Source organism: Manis javanica, chromosome 2 (genome assembly GCF_040802235.1).
Source record: "Manis javanica isolate MJ-LG chromosome 2, MJ_LKY, whole genome shotgun sequence".
Lineage (NCBI taxonomy): Eukaryota > Metazoa > Chordata > Mammalia > Pholidota > Manidae > Manis > Manis javanica.
In genome coordinates, this window is record NC_133157.1 from 48,461,433 (window position 1) to 48,479,412 (window position 17,980).

A 17,980-nucleotide genomic window follows, 5' to 3' on the forward strand; every position below is an offset into this window, starting at 1 on the left:
CTCAGTTAACCTTACTTACTTGCTCAGAGGCCCCACCTCCAAATACAGCCACACTGGGGACTAGGGCTTCAGCCCGTGAGTTTTGGAGGCATGCCAGCCTCTGTCCCTAACAGTCAGTTAAGGACTCATCTTAGAGTTGAGCAACTCAGTTTTTCTAAACGCAGCTCTCTGGTTTTCCATCACTGTCCAACAGCTTTTCTTCTTCCAGACTCTGTTTCATTCCCTTTTCGAAGAGAACAGGCAAACAAAGTTTTTTTTCTTAGCCTTAGAGCCCTTGGCTGACCCATCCCAGAGCTCTGAGTTTGCTTTCTAAATGACTCACAATACAGCTCCTTTTGCAAATCCTAACCAATAATTCTGGGGCCTCAAAAATTCATTTCCCCTTGTGTCACATAGTGTGTACAGGCCTTTGGGTCTGTGGGACATGATCGCCAACCCAGTAACAACTATGTTTGTGGGTAGACCTTTTCCATATCCCAATTTCAAGCATGATGTTCTATGTCCATAATGGATATAATGAAGGCCTCTGGTGTGTTGACCCTACTAATCGGCCAGTCAGCTTAGGAAAAAATAGAGATGAGGTGAAAACCACTTACTGCCCCCGAGCCTGCTGGTAGATATGGGCAGGAGTTCATAAGAGATTTCTATTGCTTAAGCCCCCCAGTCCATGGTGTTTTGTTATGGCAGCCCAAGCAGACCAGTATACTGACCATATATATGTATATTTATGTCTTTCAAATATCTCATTTTTTAATAAATACCTTTGTACTAAAGCACTGGTGTAACTGAAGCTTACAAAAGGGAGATTACTCTGTGGAATGTTTCTCGGGAGGCAGGTAGTTGCCACATAGTTATTGGTGTCAGAGCCTTTCCCTGTATTAAAGTGTGACTGCATTTTTGATCATTTTACTTTTGAGAGTTCCAACTCTACTTGTTTGTAGCTCTGCACAAAACACAGAATCAAGGTGTCACAATATTATGAGTCTCACCAGCTGCTTGGAAGCTTTGTTTCTGGTAGAAATTCTACTTGCAGCCTACCTACTGAAATAAAATAGCATTTCCTTCTTGGGACTGTGGAATCTTGCCCTCCATCTTATTTACAAACGCCTTCTATTTCTTCATCTCACCTAGGAGGAATATAAATTAGATTGCTTACATCATATAGTCAATAAGAGCTCGATTCATGTTGGGTAAGTGGATGGAAAAACAAAATTACAGCAGTTTCTATTTTCACATCAAATAATTGAGTTATAGAATTTTATTGCTGGTACCATAATTCACCTAGTCCAACTTCTTTCTCCTGAATGTCTTTGAAGAAATCATTTTCCTAAACACTTATTAAAAATAATAATAATAACCAACAATTAGCAAGTGTTTACTATGTGCCAAACACTGTTTTATGTACTTTCTGTGAATTATCTCAGTTAACTTTGCAACAGCAATAATGTTGTAAAAGAATGTTCTGGAGCAGAAGAGGGTCTTTGTCTATCAATCCCTTCTCTAATTATCCCTTCATTAGGTAAGGCACTTTCAAGACTTCTTCTCTCCTAGGAGCCTCCCACACATGCACTGTACAGGCACACCCATCTTTTCACGAGTTCCCAAGGAAACCTAATTGGAAAATTAAAACATGCCACCTTTATCAAAGACAGTATTTTTAATGCTTCAATAATGCAAGATGATGGAGGTAGGAAAAGCAGATAGTCCCTGTTAAAAGGTGATGTTATGTTGTTGTGTATATTCTTCCCTGAGGTTCTCTTGGCCTTTGAACACTGAATGCTGGTGTCTGGAAATAACCCACCCCCTATTTCAATTCTTACTAAAGCTAGCCTCAGGGAAGTTTATTATTGTAAAGGACTTAATCTGTCTTCTACAAAGTCCCCTAGGTACTCATTTTAGAAGTAGCCAGTGCAGGATTATCCAGTTATGGGAATCAGGGGTGACATCATGCAGTGAAATGCACATAAAATCTCAAGCCATTATTCTGGCCATTGGTGTACTTGGCTGTCACCTTCTCCTACATCAGGCCTGGACTAAATGTTTGCACATTTTTATTGGACAGAGATGCTAAAGAACAAGTATTTCTTTTTCATCTATATATGAGGTCCTGCCATTCAGTGATATCTTATCAGCACTCACATTTCATTTTTAAATTTGTACCTGGTACCTTGGAGATAGCGCCTCAGGGGACAGAGGAAGGAAGAGGGCATTGCCGTGGCCACGCCTCTCCACACAGCCCAGATCTGCCCTTCGTTACCCTTCAAAGCTGCCCTGGATATTATAACAAATAATGCCATAGACTGCACAGCTTATAAACAACAGAAATTTATTTCTCACTGTTTTGGAGGCTAAAAGTCCAAAATCAAGTGCTAATGACCAGCTTCATAGATGGCCATTTTTTTCACTGTGTCCTCACAGGATGGAAGGGGCAAGCTGGCTCTTCAGAGTCTCTTTTATTAGGACACTCATCCCAGTTACGAGAACTCTGCTGCTGCCACCACGTCACCCCCCAAAGGCATACGTCCGGCTACCACCACATGGGGGTTAGGGCTTCAGCGTAAGAGTTTTGGAGGGACACAAACATTCAATCCACAGCAGACAGAAAAAGAATGCAAAAAGAATCAGATGTTTCTGATCAGCTTTTTCGAGAAGTGTGGGCCATCCAAACCATCAGATGTTAGTTCTAGGCCGAAGAAAATCGAGCAAAAATTATGTCAGTTAAATGCTTAGCATTTGCTACAGCTAAGCATCTTTGGTTTATTAGGTCAAATGTCTTATAAGATAAAGCTGGGCAGCCTGGTGTAATTGGGCATACAGCACATTCATACCTATTCCTATTTTTTATGAGTGAGGAAGGCAGGCAGTGTGCAATAGGGGAAGAGCCTTGAGCTGGGAATAAAGTGAGGGGTCCCTGGGGCCCAGCCTCACCCTGTGACCTTCCTTCATACCATTTCAGCTCAAGAGCCTCCTGAAGGGCATGGTCTCAGTGAGCCAGGGCCCTTCAATCTGAAATTCTGAGGCTCCTTTTTGGAGTGTAAAGCTCCTGATTGCAGAGATCTATGATTGCAGCTTGTCCTTCATAATCAGTATATATATACAAGTATAATGAATATAATGACAAGTTGTTGGACAGGACGGTGGTTCCATATTGAAGCATTCCAGGAGACAAAGAAGTTCTGCCTCACAATGACCTGCTTTTGAAGGACTGCTAGACCCTAAAAGGCAGAGACACAGGGACTTTTTCATTAAAGTGGGCTTGCTTTCACACTGAAAACCTGCATAGAACCCTTGTGACATAGGGCCAGATGCCAAACAGATTGCATGTAGTATAAGTTCTGAGGCTTTTCCAGCATTTCCATTGATTCCTAAGGTCACACAGCTAGTTAGTCACCAAGATGAGATTACTGGCAGAAGGGAAGATTTAATATTTGCTGAGCCGCTGGTCTCTACCAGGCACTGTGGCTCCTACAATTGCCTGAGCATTATATCCCCAGTCTGTAGATGAATGCCTCCCACATAATCTAGACATTTCCTATGTTTTAGTAGTGCCTTTTAAAAACTTTGTTGAATGTGACATTTTAATATTCTGGATGCACCCACCCAAGCTCACGTCTTAGGCTCAGCCAATGTTCTTATGGATCTCTCTTTCCAATTCTAGCCCCTTGGGCCCCTCTGGCAATTGCTCACATGCACCACTCCACGAGCTCTGTCTCTCTTGGTTCGTCATATGGCATCTATGTGGCTGAACGATGTGGAGATACAAACTGATTTTTTTCTACAGATAGGAATTATAGAACAACAACAACAATAAATATGTTAAGGACCATTGAAATCACTTAAAATCTTCATTTTAACCCAACTTGACCATGGTCCAGTGTTTCAGAGTAAATGATAAATTTTACATGGATGTCTAAGTGCTGGCATTTCACTTCATGTAGCATCACGCCACACTGAAGGGGGTTCCTAGAGACGCGGCGGCACTCCTGAGCGCTGACGTGCACGGTCCCTTTATAGGGGGCAGAGGAGTAAGAACTTCACTGCTGGCCTGAATCAAACCCCAAATGAGCGGAAATCAAGGCAAGCCCAGGAGATACGCTGAGATTGTTCCTTGTGAACTGGAGATGAGATGTTATGACCCATCAATAAAACTGAACTTGAAGATGGCCTCTTTTCAGATGCCTCCCACGTTTTCACTTTAAATCCCTAATAAATGAGATTGCATTAAAGTGGGCTCCCTTTCACCCTGAAGTCTTGCACAGTGCCCTTCGCAGACAAAAATATTTGCTTCTGAGAAATATTTTTCTGGCTCTAGGGGCAATCTCGGGGCTGGGGAATACAGCTCAGACCCTTCCACTGGATGCTTATCTCAGCATCCATACAGACCAAAGTGGTGACAGTATAAGATGCACATGCAAAGAAGCTAAGCAGACTCTCTTGATACTGGGCCACCAACAGACAGGATGCTGCTGCTTTTCCTTTCACTAGGTAAATAAAAATAGAAGAAGTTGATTGCTCCGGAGACCTCCCAGTAGATGCTGACCTCCAGGACTGTTCTTTTACCTATAGGAGTTCTGATGACCAGACCTCCAGATTCCAAGCTTCAGACTTGATAAATGAATCCTAGAAGCTGGTTGTCCCTTTGTCACTTAGAATAACATCTCTTCCCTCCCGTCCCTCTCTCTCCTCCTCACCCCCTCTCTTTCTTTCTCTTTGATAAAGTTATCCCAAAAACTCCATTAGACCACAGAGGCATTTTAGTTTAAGTCTGCCTCTCATTGCTTCACAAAGATTCAAGGCTACTTTCAAAAATACATCAGAAGGAAAAGGATGAGATGAATAGGTGTGAGAAAATCCAGCAGAGGATGTGAAGGAAAGGACAAAAGTCAGACTGAGCACGATGAGCACAGATTCCAGCACTGTGACCGCTGGACAGGGGTTACCAATTTGACATGGAACTCCCCAGTGCAAAGCAAAGAAAAAAGAGTATCATTTACTGATTCACAGTATTTCTAAGATTTGCTCCAAAGAAGCATGACTTTTCCTAATGCCGAGATGTGAAAAATACTTCTCATAAATATCTTCCTAAAGAGGACACTGGATCAGTTACTGGACAAGGGCCCACTGTGAGCACCTGAAGCCCAAAATAACAGGGTCTTGAGTAAGACACAATGCTGTGTCTCGCCGGGTCAGTGTAGACCGCTCAGGGCTAGAATGGCTCTTCATGGGTGTCAGAAACTCAGATCCTTTTATACTGATTCTCCACCTCATAGTCCCTGATGTCTATACAAGCTCTGGCCAAAATGTTCCCATTCCAGCCAGCAGGAAGGACAGATGCAGGACACACCTCCACCCTTTAAAGATACATCCTGGAAGTTGCAGAGGATACTTCTAATTACACCTCATTGTCCAGAACCTCAAGGCATGGCCCCAGCTCACTGTAAGAGAAGCTGACAATGGAGTCCCTATTCCACTATTCCAGGCCTAGGTAAAACAAGGCCATTTACTACTAAAGCAGATGGGCAATATTATCATTTGCTAGGGCTGCTGTAGCGAAACACCACAGACTGGGGGGCTTAAACAGTGAAATTCATTTCCTCGCAGTTCTGGAGGCTGGGAGTCCAAGAGCAAGGTACTGGCAGGTTGCTACCAATCAATCAAACTGACCCGAGCTGTTTTCCTCTGACCTCTCCCCTTGGCTGGAGAGATGGCTACCTTCTTGCTGTGTCCTCACATGGCCTTTCCCCTGTGCATGCAAGTCCCTGAGGCATATCTATACATCCTAATCTCCTTTGCGCATAAGGACAACAATCGTATTCATGTTAGGACCCTCCCTCATAGCCTCACTTTAACTCAATCACCTCTTTCAGGGCCCTATCTCCAGATACAGCCACACTCTAAGATACTGGGGGCTAGGGCCTCAACATACTAATTTGGGGAGGACACCATTCAGTTCATGGCAGGCAGAATAGATGATGGAGAGCGATCAACAGCTCTTGCTACATATTTTGCCAGCATCCCTGTAACTGGATAAATAGCAAGTTCTTTGGAGCTATTTATTTTGCTTCCCCTTTTAAATCCAAGTCTCTCTGAAACGAAGTGTCTGAGAACCTAGTGTACTGCGTTGTACCTAAAGGCACGTGGCCAGTGCCTGCAGTGATGGTGGCTGCTGCTCAAGGAGTCACAGCTGGGGCAGACAGTGGGAGGCAGGATTCCTGATTCTCTACCACCTACCTTTCCCACCATGCCATACTGATTCCTTCAAGGTCTAACAACCAGCCCACCACTGTGTGAGGACTTAGTCATGTGTTTTAGTCTCTGATTTTCATTTCGGAGATTACAAAGCCCTCAAGCAGTAATTGCTGGTCTTTATATACAATTCTAGGGCTTCCACAGAGACTCCAGCATGTCTCAAACTATTTTAAACCCTTATAGCAAAAGTTATTTGAATTTTTTCTGAGTAATTTTTCATTGCTTTGTTTTCTATACACACTCCATAGAAGTTTTAGGAGGTAAAGATGGGTTGTCCTAAGGTCAAAGGCAGGATGCCACAACTCCTGGACAATCAGTGGCCTCTCCCAGGGCTGGGAGTGATGACCATGCCAGCAGCCCCAGCTTGAGCAAAGGCACAGTGGACCCCAGACTTGGAACAGTATGATTTTTCCACTTTGCTAACCAGCTTGCAAGCTGTTGCCCATTGAACCAGAGTGAGATTGCACTTGGCAAGAAGACAAAGAGAATTTCCCCTAAAATATGCTGACAGCCTTGCTGCCAGGACACCTCTCGAATCCACCCGAGGGTTCTGGGCTCCTATACTTCTTTATAGTGGGACTTGGCCCCATGAAGATGTGATGTCCCCAGAGCAAGCCCTGTTCTAACCGCCTGAGACATGGTCTCTCCTCCTCCATTTCTGCCCTATCAACAGCCACCCCACATGCAGTTTTTGGAAGCTGTACAACACAGTCAATTGTTTGCACTGGACAGTAGTGTGTTTAGAGCTTATGCATCTAAACAGACAATTATTTTCTGCTATTTGCTAGTGGCACTGCCTGCCTGGTGACTTTGGCAGATGGAGAAAGAAACTAATCCGTAGGTTATAAGCAGAAGGGTTATTGATGAAATGTCACCATCTGTTGGTGTCATTAAAATGATATGAGTCCTAAAGAGTTGCTTTTGTTTTTTCTCAGAAAAAGGTTAGCTTACAGTTTAGAGAAAAGTTGCTAGATGGCAGATGGCAGTGGGAAACGGGACTGGGGAGTGTCAGCCCTGGGAGGGAGAGGAGCCTGGATGGGCTCTTCAGATCAGCTGGATGGATCTTCTGGGAAATGCTGGGATCCTTTGCCTGAAGAGAGCCACGTATCTTGTAGGAGGCAAGGTACTTATTAGGAATGATGTAGTGGCTCTGCTCTCCCATGGTCCTCCCCACTTCTCAGGCATCTACTGAGTGGGTAGTGGAAAGTTGTTCATTTGGGTGGGTTAAACAAGAAAGATCATATCTGGGAGGGAACAGTTACAATGCACCTGTCTCCTGAATCCTCACTGGCCTCATTACACAGAGAATATTCATGTAACCAGCTGACACCTTGGGAGGCTGGCCATCCCAACAGGGAATGATATTCTCTACCTCTGCTGTGTCTCCTGGGAGGGCCTGGAAGTGGCTCAGAAGAGGAACCAGTGACAGCACACCCAAGCCTCTATCAGGGTGGAGAGCCCCAGCATGGAGCAGGGAAAGCAGTGGGTAGACCCCCATGAATTGCAGAGCAAAGTTAGCTTTTGGTTTTGTTGACTTTACTGATTTCCTGTTTTCAACTTCATTGACTTCCACTCTCAATTTTTATTATTTCTTTTCTTCTGCTTACTTTGGATTTCATTTGCTCTCCAAAACGGAGATTATTGATTTTAGATCTTTTCCAACATATTGCACAGCAAAGGGATGAAGAACGTGAGGAGTGTATTTAATGAGGATCCCGACAACCAAAATAAACCGCGCCAACTTCCTAATTCTGCCTTATTACCTAATCCTCCTAAGTCCCTCATATTTGCTGATTGTAAAGTCTTTTACCCACTGCCAAGGACATACGCCCAAAGAGAAAGAACTTGTTATTACCAACCTTTCTCAGTACGACTTAAAATAAGAAAAAATAAAAATTAAAGAATCTTAACTCCTGAATAGAGCAGGGGTGACTGTGTAAACCACTGAAGATCCTTTTGGCAGCACTAGGGTTTGAATTATAAATAAAGAAACGTAACACTGCAATGAGCTGACCTCACAGCCACCCCTGCCTCTAGGCGAGTCTGCTTGCCCTACCCGGCAGGCCGAGCCTGCCCCACCTGTCACCTCCTTCCGGAGACGGGTGCTAGTGGGAGTCAGTGTTGGTGCTTGAAATGGTGCACGACCCTGGAAGCAAGAGCCACAGGAGGCAGGAGCTTCATGCAGCCTATGCAGGTTATTTATATGATCTCAAAAGGAAGCAGCCAGGGAAATGTTCCTGTTGATATTTTTAGATAGGATGCTTGGTCCCGCTGCTGCACTTTCATTTTTAAACAGGCAGGGAAGGCAGTGACTGATGCTGTCTGCAGTGCTGTTTTCCAGGCTTCGAAGGCCCATCCAACAGGCTGATGGTCCTCCTGCTGGGCCAAGATCCACCTTCTGTCTCTTCCACCTCTGGGACTTGAGGCAGCTGTTGGCGTCAGCAGGGGAGCAAATAAAACCCTGGCTGCTTGCTGCCCAGTCAGGAACTCTGAAGTTAGCCCCTGGCTCTGAGACCCTGTGCAGTTTTCACCCACAAGTTTAGTGTCCTGCTCTACTTCTGCACTCTGTTTCTCTGAGAATGGGACATGTGTTTGCATAACAAGCCTTTGGCTGGAAGTGAAATGCTTTAGAATTTAGAAGGTGATTAAACAGGATAAAAACTCACAACCACCCAATAATCCATGATCTCAACTATTCCAGGGTCAGTGAAGGGAGCTGAGTATTGTCACTGAATTGTTCCTGTGGTTATTTTCATCTGCCCACTCAAACTCCCTGCTCTAAGAAAAAAAATCATTAAAAATTTAAAAAAAAATTTAATTAAAAAAAAATCCTTCCCAAGAATTCCTGTGCTAAATCCTGTGGCTTCGTCCTCAAGGAGAAGGTAGGCATCAGGGTCTTTTGCTCTGCAGATAATGGTTTCTTATAAAAAGTTAATGGATCACAGCTGCAGCGCAGTCCAGTTGAATGGTTCATTTACACGAGAAGCTGAAGAGTGTGGAGAGAAAAGAGAGTTCTTACGTTCTCATGGCTGGGCAATGTATGTTTGTCCCTGGGATTCAGACTGTGACAAATGGGGTTCTCTTCCAAGCCTACAGAATTGCCTGGAACAAGCTGCTGGGCTGCCCGGCCTGATGAGGCCCAGAGCTTCCTCCGCTGCTTGCTGCTCTTTCCCTTGGGGCCTGCGGCCATTGTCGTCTTCCTGTTTGTTTATTCTTTCCCCTCTCTCTCTTTTGCAACAGACCACAGAGACGGGTGAAGATGAGGAGGACCAGCCTCTCAGCCTGGCCTGGCCTTCCAATGCCCGCAAGCAAGTCACATTCCTGATTGTTTTGCCCATAGTGTTTCCTCTCTGGATGACCTTACCGGATGTTCGGAAGCCTGTGAGTAAAACATTTTTTAATTGATTCCTGGTTAAGAGCCCAATATATAATAGTACTCATAGTCCACTTCTGTTTGTCTTAAAAGGAAAAGGGGAGGTGAAAAACATACTTTTGTAGGCTTACATATGCCTGAAATTTCTCTGGATTCAGGATAATAGTGATTGTTCAGATTATCAAATCTACATGGCAAATCATACCAAAACTTAGTGATCATGAAATGATCATTTTATTCTGCTCGTGGATCCTGCGGATCAGGAATTCAAACAAGGGACATTGGGATGGCTTGTCTCTGCTCCTCAGTGTGTGGGGCCCCAGTGCGAGGAAGACTCAGTGGCTGGGGCTGGACATGTGGAGGCACCTTCACCGATGCTTCTGGCACCTGGGCAGAGGTGATTCAAAGCCCAAACGTGGCCCCTCCCTGCGACTTGGGCATCCTCACAGCACGGTGGCCTCGGGATAGTCCGATGCCACACATCAGAGGTCAGGGATCCGAGAGAGAGTGTTCCAGTGGCCCGCAGCCGAGCTGCAGGCTTTCTGATGACCTCGTCTGAGTTCACGTGGAGCCCCTTCCACTGCACCTACAAGTCAGAGCAGTTATAAGTGTGTCCTCATTAAAGGAGGGGAAACAAAAAGTTCACCAAGAACATATCAGTGTCATAAAGCACATGATTTTCTTGATGGGAGGAGAGAATTTGCAACAGTGTTTTAAAACTGTGACAGAGATCATCTCTGAGACAGAGAACTGAAAGTCTGACACTGGAGGTCAACTCACATCTTGTTGAATATTTGTGTACATGGATTATTCATTTAATTCAAAAAATAATTTAGAGAAATGCATTCATGTAGTATAAACGCCTATGTATCTGACCCTCTCCCTCCTGTGTTATTATTATGATGATCAGTATTATATTCTACCATTGCTATTTACTGGGTGGCATGAACACCGTACCATCTTATGATCAGCAAAGGACAATCAGAATGGAGATCAAGCCAAAAGAACATCCCCTCCCAGTGTCGTTAAACTGGGTTCTTGGGCCATTGCCCCAAAGGGTGGAGAAACAAATGAGAGAGAGAGAGAAAGGGCTGTGCCTTTGATTATTATGATGTATACACACTCTGTCCACAAAAGTGTGTGCCTACTATGTACCGGACTCTGCCCTAGTTATTATCAATCAACTACATTGCGGTATCTCAGGAAACAGCTAGTGTACAAATATATATACTTTACATAATATATATAATGTATAAAATATTACATATATTATTATATTGTATATCTATTATTTGCATACGTGGAAAGAAACATAAGCACAAAGAAATTTACAAACTTACACCTGGTCACTTCCTAAGAGATGGAGTTGAGATTCAGACCCAGGCCTATGTGACCAAGTAGCTTAGGCTCCTTCTTGTATTTCATGATGGAAATATGAAAACATGATTTCCAACAGCACTTGGAATAGGATACTGTGGTAACACCCAGTATAATTTAGCATAAGTCTTAAGAGCCCTGTAATAATCTCACGTCCCTCAATTGAAAAATAAGAAAAATCCTGCCCTGTTAGCCTGCCTGATAATCATCCAGCCTGGTGGAAAACCATGTCTTGTCACGTACAGGCCAGCCAGGAAAGGACCCCCTTGTGTAAGCACTCCCAACATTGGAGATTTCCTAGGAAAGAATGCATGTAACAGGTATAGCTCACTTAAAGCAATATTTAGGTTTCTTTATGCAGGACACAATGCGGAGCATGTGCTTTACACGAAGGCCTCACTTCCTGGAAGCCCACAGCCAAAGAGCTGGAGAGTATTCGGCTTTTCTTGGCTCGTATCGCATTGACATTTCTGAGATGTGCCTGCCCACATGTACTCACTCATTTGCTCACTTGCTCTCTTTCTATCCCATTGCTCTGCAGTTTAACCCAATGCTTTCATGCAGCCTCAGGGAAGAAAATGAGGGAGACAGACATGGTTTTCTAAATCCCCACAGTGGACCTAGAGTGGTGTGGCCCAGAGTAGAGGGCCTGACTGATAACAGTATGATAATTGACTGATAACGGTATGTCCACACACACCTCTGAAGCAGTCAGGAAAATGAGCAGGAATAGGAAGAAGACGCCAATACCTCAAGGCCCTGGGATCTCAGAGCTGGGTGGGACTCTAGGAGCAAAGGCTGGCAAAGTGACAGTCCCCTCCATAATCTGAGCTGAACGGACAAGAAAGCTGCTTGAGAAAATCAAAGCTCTCAACCAGCAACTCCAGGTTAACAAACAGGACATCACCATGGCAGTAGGTACCTAGATGACAGCAGCTGAGCTGGTTGATGCTACAATCCCAAGGGGTGCAAAGCAAAAAAATGTAGCTAGTGGTACAAGATGCTCTCCTCTGCAGTACCACTGCCTGGTCATTCACGGTGCCACTTGAGAGCCAGTCTCTACAGCCTGGGCCAGGGCAGCCAATGGGGGTCTCATTCATTGCACCCCAAAAGCCATCTCTGAGATGGACTGCATTTTTTCTCTTTTTTTGAGTAAATTGTGTGCTGTCCCAAGCAAAAATGAGACTCTCAGGTGGAACATTTGTTTGTTTTTAAATTTCTTCAGTGAATATTTATTGGGCACCTATTATATGCCAAGCATTAGGCTTCTGCCCTAAAAAGATATAGAGACACCGAATTCACAACCCATGACTTTAAGGAGCTCTAAACTTAACAGAAGAAACAAGGCATGCCCATATCTAACTACAGCACAAGACTGCACAGCTGTGCCAGTGAGGGGAGCAAGACCAAACCCGAGTCTTCTGACTCCAGAGCATTCTCATCTTGCCACGTTGACTGCAGAGGTGCTTCCCACACAACTCATGAGCTGTGCAGCCCTGGGAAGGTCTGGATCTTATTTTTTCCTCCTCTGTGAAATACAGGGGCAGACAATCTCTAGATTCCAGCCATGACAATCAGTGATTAAGAAAAGCATAGAGGTAACCAGCAATATGATACTGCAAATTTAAGGTGACCACACATCCTAGTTTGCCCAGAATAATCCCAGTCCATTCTCAAAGCATACTGGTTTGGAAGATGAATTATATGGTCATCCTTTGCATATAAGAAATGCAAAATGAAAGAAACCATGCCAGTTGACACAAAAACCAGTAAGTGGCTTCTTGATCATGCTTAGCAGAGAAGAATTTCATTAGGTCTGATTTTTTTAGCCCATAATTCTATGAATTGGCCACTTGGTATCTGGGCTCAGCTGGACAGCTCTGCAGCTCACTTACATGGTTGAGGGCTCGTGGGCATAGGGGGTTTCTCTGCCACAACTTGTTTCTCCCCTGCCCCAGGATCTCTTAGCCTTAAGCAGGATATTCACACAAGCTTATTCACAGGATGGCCACGTTCCAAGAGCAGCAAGAATGAAAGCTTCAGAGCCCTCCTGAGGTCTTGGAATCTGCATGCCATCACTTTCATCGAATCCTATCAGTCAAAGCAAGTCACAGACCAGTCCAAATTCAAAGGGAAAGAGGTGTCACCTCTTGGTGGGAGGAATTGCAAAATGTTACAGCCATTTTTGCATCTACCACAGTCCTCATGCATTGAGGGGCTCTTGAAAAAAATAAACAGGGAGACGAGAGAGAGAAAATTATTAATTAACAGATAGTTACTACTCCTCAAGGCCTGGTAACTCTGTCTCCTCAGTAGTTTTTTAATTACCCATGGAGATGAACATTCTAAACCTTGACAGTAATTACCAGGAAAACATGATTTTTTTTAATGTATACATCTAGTTTCAGAGTAAATAGTACTCCCACCCGTTTTTATTTCCACTACATTCATATGCAAATTATACAACAGCTTTTGTTGGATTATATACACTTCCAGCTCAGATAATTAACTTGGGTTTCACTTTTATAGTTTTCTTATATTAATGACTTTGTTTTAAAAGTAAAGAAACTAAAGTTAAACCTTAATGAGGAACGTGTGTATTTGTTGAAAGTTGAAAATAATAAAGGAAATAGAGACGCATAAAGTTATATTCTCTCATAGCCTAGAATGGGTGTCCTGTAAAACAGGAAGGCATTTAATGAAATATCAAAACATGACCCATTAGAGCTAGGAAGGTATCTAGGTTTTTGAGTTTTGTGTTGTGCATTTGATTCCTTCACCAAGTATTTAATGTGTCTTCTACATACCAAGCACAGTTCTAGCAAGGGTGAAGTGACTGAGGCCCAGAGAGGGTGAGTGACCCATCCAATCACACACAGGAAGTAAAAGGCAAAACCAAGACTCTAGGCCAAGTCCCTGCGGTCACTCTCACCTGCCAGAGTTTCAGTTTCCTCATCCCTTAAAAACCAAAATGAGAATAATATTATCTAATAATAGTCATTATTATCTAAGCACTTACTATGTGCCAAGCACTTCAATAGATACTTTACGGCCATGATATCCTCAGAACAACTAGATAGTGTTCTTGCCCCCATTTTACAGGTGAAAAAACTGAGTCTTGGAGAGATTAAATAATTTGTCTCAGGACACATAACAGGTAATTGGCAAGTAGGGACTTCAATACCGGCCATATTAATCCAGAGATCACACTTTTAATCTTTAATAGAATTTTTTGGGGGACCCTTGTTAAATATGTATGCCCCAAAACCTTGCACAGAATCAATGCTCAGTGAATATTTGGTGAATTTAAATCAGTAATAATATGGCCAATTTGTGCATCCAGCCAATGTCCAGAAACATTTCCAAGCCAAGAAAGTATCACACTGATGTACTAAAAGCTTCTAATGAGAACATTAGCTGTCAATTATACAAGTAAACCATTACACTGGGAACAAAATGGCAGGCACATGGATACAATTTGCTTTTTGCTAATTAGTATGAGACCCATCCCAGCAGATGTCAGAATGAGCTACCATTACTAACCATAAATTGACATGTCAGACCTTGGCTTCAAAGGCTATTTTCTTCCTTCCAGTGAGACTGGGAACCAAATAACTGTCCAGGTGCTACTGGGCAGTGATGTCTGAAATGAGACCATAGAGTCCAAGTGAAGGGAATAGTCCAGAAAAAAATGAAAGAAGGAGGAATTACCTGGGCTGTGAGATTGGAAATGGTTAAGTAGCTTGAAAGTTGGGAAACACTTAGCCAAACTGCTCATGCACAAAGGGCTGATGCTTCCAAAGCGGGAACAATATGGGATGTTGGGTGAGGCAGATGGCCGTACAGCTGGAATGCTAGTCTTTATTTTCCTGATGCTCTTTGTATTTCCCAACATTAAGAGCAGAGGCTAGTATGTTCATGCTGATGATCACTGTGTCTGTAGCCAGGTATATTTGGAGCATTCTTAGCCCTGTTTTTCCTTATGAACAAATTGGTATGACCTAGATGTTAGCGACACATGCTTTATAGTCAGACTTAGGTTGGAATCTCATGTCTAGTTCAAAATCTGGTACAGAGTAGGTGCCCAGCCATTACCTACCCTCACTTATGATGAAGACCTGAAAATTTACCAAAAATATAATTTCTAACCTCTTTTTTCAATGAGCACCTCATACAACACTAGGTACATTTAAATGTCCACTAATGACTACTTGGCTTCTTGGTTAAGAATCATAAGAGTCAAATTTCAAATTGGAAAGGTTTTCATAAATATATTTATTCCAATTTAATTCCTTTAAATCCTTATTCTGATTCCTTACTTTCTACCTTTTGATCGGGAATGTTCTATGGTTCAAGGATGGTATTTTTCATATGAAAACTATGTTCAAATGACTTGATTCAGACTTGTGATGTTATATCTGAAAAGCCACGGAAAAGAAGTGTTCTATGTGACCGCCAAAGGTCAGCCCTTCAGACAATCAGACAACTGAGATAGTTTTCACCCAAGTTAACTCCAGGATGTATTTCTCTGGACAAAATTGTACAGTATCATCAAAGCAAAACAGGAGATTGTTTCTCAAAGTGGAAAGCTTTGAAATAAGAAGTGTTTGGCAATAATAGAGGAGAGGCTCTCTGAGGGCAGTGGGCCATCTGAGCATGTTTTAAAGGACCCCAATTTTGCAAAAAGGGCATCAACAGAACACCCCCACAGTGCACTGTGATCCTGGATTTCCCTGTAGTGGGGTCTGATAAGAAACACTGTATTTTGAGTGTCTGATTTGGGCTGATGTTCCAAAGAACCTTTAAAAGAGTTCACATTGTAAGGCTGAGATTGCACAAGGTGCAGTGCTGGAAGCAGAACTGGGCATAAGATAGGGGAGGAGAACAGGGGAGAAAACATTCCCAAGAGTGTCTACTCTGCTACCCCCATGGAGAGGAGTGTGATTGGGCTTCTCTGCCCATCTACTCCAATCTACTAATGTCCTGGAGACCGGCCACTCTCAGGAATCCACAGCAAGTGTAGGGATGGCTTCTATGTCACTTTTCCTAATAATTCATGGAAATATAAAATGAGTTAATCTGGTTTTGAACCTATTGATACTTCTTAATAATTAATCTAGTTAATGTAATTAGTCTCAGAGATTTTCTGGCAAACAGATTACTAGGATATGTGGACTGAAGCAGAAGAAACTGATTCTGATGAACTTGAACAGAAGAAAGAAAAAGGAGCAGAAGAGGGAGGGAGGATACAGAGCAGCAGAGAGGTTGAGAGCAAGGCCTAGAGGAGCCAGGCCTTGAAAGGGTAGGACCGGGGGCACCCGAGCACCTGGTGACAGGAATGCTCTTCAAGGGACTTCCACCTCAGGAACTAGCTTTGGGATAATTAGGCTCCAACAAATTTGAGATCCCCAAGAGAGAATCAGACTGTCCTGGCTTGGCCCAGCCAGGCCGTTGGGATGCTAATCCTAGGAAGACTCACGGCAGGGGGAGGGCGGGGAGAGGTAGCTGCAGGGGTGAGTTTGGCTTTGGGCCATGAAATCCACGTCAGCGGACATCACGGTTGCTCTGTCTCACCTCATCCTGGTTCTCTTTCAGACATCGAGAAAGTTCTTCCCCATCACGTTCTTCGGCTCAATCACCTGGATTGCAATATTCTCTTACTTGATGGTGTGGTGGGCACATCAGGTAAGACCTTGAGAGTAAAACCCATCGGCCTGGTTTCTCTCATGGCTGCCAAGCAGTCCCTGAGTGTGGTTGCATCTGGAACTATCACAGCAGTATTGCATCTGACAAGGCAAGTTACGCATTCCAGGACCAAAGGCTTTACTACACTTATCTTTGCCTTGTCTCGTGGCCTTTCCCTGTAGAGGGGAGTTGGTCAGCATAACCCTGGACAGCTGTGTGGAGGAAGGAAAGGCTAACTCCTCACGACCTCTGCAGCCTGAAATCTGGCCCACCCAGGCTTGGAAGGAACGTCAAGGTTTTGCCCAGTTCAGTGGCACGTACTTTATCTGGGTAGCCACTCACCTCATGTTCTACCAGCTTTCAAACTGGCTCTTAGGAAAGGACCTGGAGACAAAATGGTCTCTTGGTTGGGCCTCAGTTTGCAATAATGATGATATATGTCACTTTCCACTTTGAATTCAATATCAGTCATAAAGCCCATCATAAGAATATACTCAGGAACTGTTTGTTATAACACACAAATGAATGAATAAGAAGCAAAGATTTTACATCCTCAAAGATAATAATGGTACCCACTACTGATCGAACAGGTACTATATGCCAGGCAGTTCACATCCCTTTGTCCTTATAACCGTGACAATAACCCTCCCTGTACACAGGTACCCATGAGGGAGGCACTATTATTATCCGATACAGTCCACAGATGAAGGAGTTAATCTTAGAGCTAATAAGAAAACTGCCCAGGATCATATAGGTAGTAAATAGCAGAACTGAGATTCTAACCCAGGACTCAAACTCCAGAACTCATGTTTCTAATCTCTACCACAAACTACATAAATTCTAAACTTCTCACTTGTATCCTTTGTTTAATATAGTATTAAAATTATTATACTTAACATAAATAAAATATAGCAATTTGCAATAAAGAAATATACACCAAGAACATATGTGGATAGACATCTCAACAGATGGTGCTGGAATAGTTGGATTTCTATATGCCATAATAAATGAATTTAGACCTTTACTTCATACCATACTCAAAAAGTAACTCAAAGTGTATCATAGCTCTAAATGCAAGAGGTAAATCTATCAAACATCTATAAAAATGTAAGAGCTAAAACTATCAAATATCTATAAAAATATAAGAGCTGAAACTATCAAACATGGGTTAGGCAAAGAGTTTTATGATACAACACCAAAACATGACACATAAAAGAAAAAATTGCTTAATTAGATCTCATCAAAATTAAAATGTTTGCTCTTCAAAAAATACCATTTAAAAAATGAAAAGGAAGA

The 17,980-nt window shown here is 43.2% G+C and overlaps 1 protein-coding gene and 1 long non-coding RNA gene across 6 annotated transcripts in view; one reads left to right on the forward strand and one right to left on the reverse strand.

Moving 5' to 3' along the window:
• SLC24A2 (solute carrier family 24 member 2) overlaps positions 1–17,980 on the forward strand; it is a 214,161-nt gene that overhangs the window by 186,783 nt on the left and 9,398 nt on the right. For all 4 annotated transcript variants that reach the window (XM_037018634.2, XM_073228443.1, XM_037018633.2 and 1 more), the window contains 2 exons: positions 9,490–9,630; positions 16,595–16,684. In XM_037018634.2, the coding sequence (XP_036874529.1) occupies positions 9,490–9,630; positions 16,595–16,684 (231 nt within the window). The remainder of the gene's footprint in view (positions 1–9,489; positions 9,631–16,594; positions 16,685–17,980) is intronic.
• LOC108387904 (uncharacterized) overlaps positions 1–17,980 on the reverse strand; it is a 222,115-nt gene that overhangs the window by 154,690 nt on the left and 49,445 nt on the right. Inside the window, exon 4 of one of the 2 annotated variants that reach the window (XR_005061388.2) lies at positions 9,658–10,208. The exons of the other annotated variant lie outside the window; for it this stretch is intronic. This is a non-coding gene — a long non-coding RNA (uncharacterized lncRNA). Of the gene's footprint in view, positions 1–9,657; positions 10,209–17,980 lie in introns of those variants that run through there. 2 annotated transcript variants of the gene reach the window in all.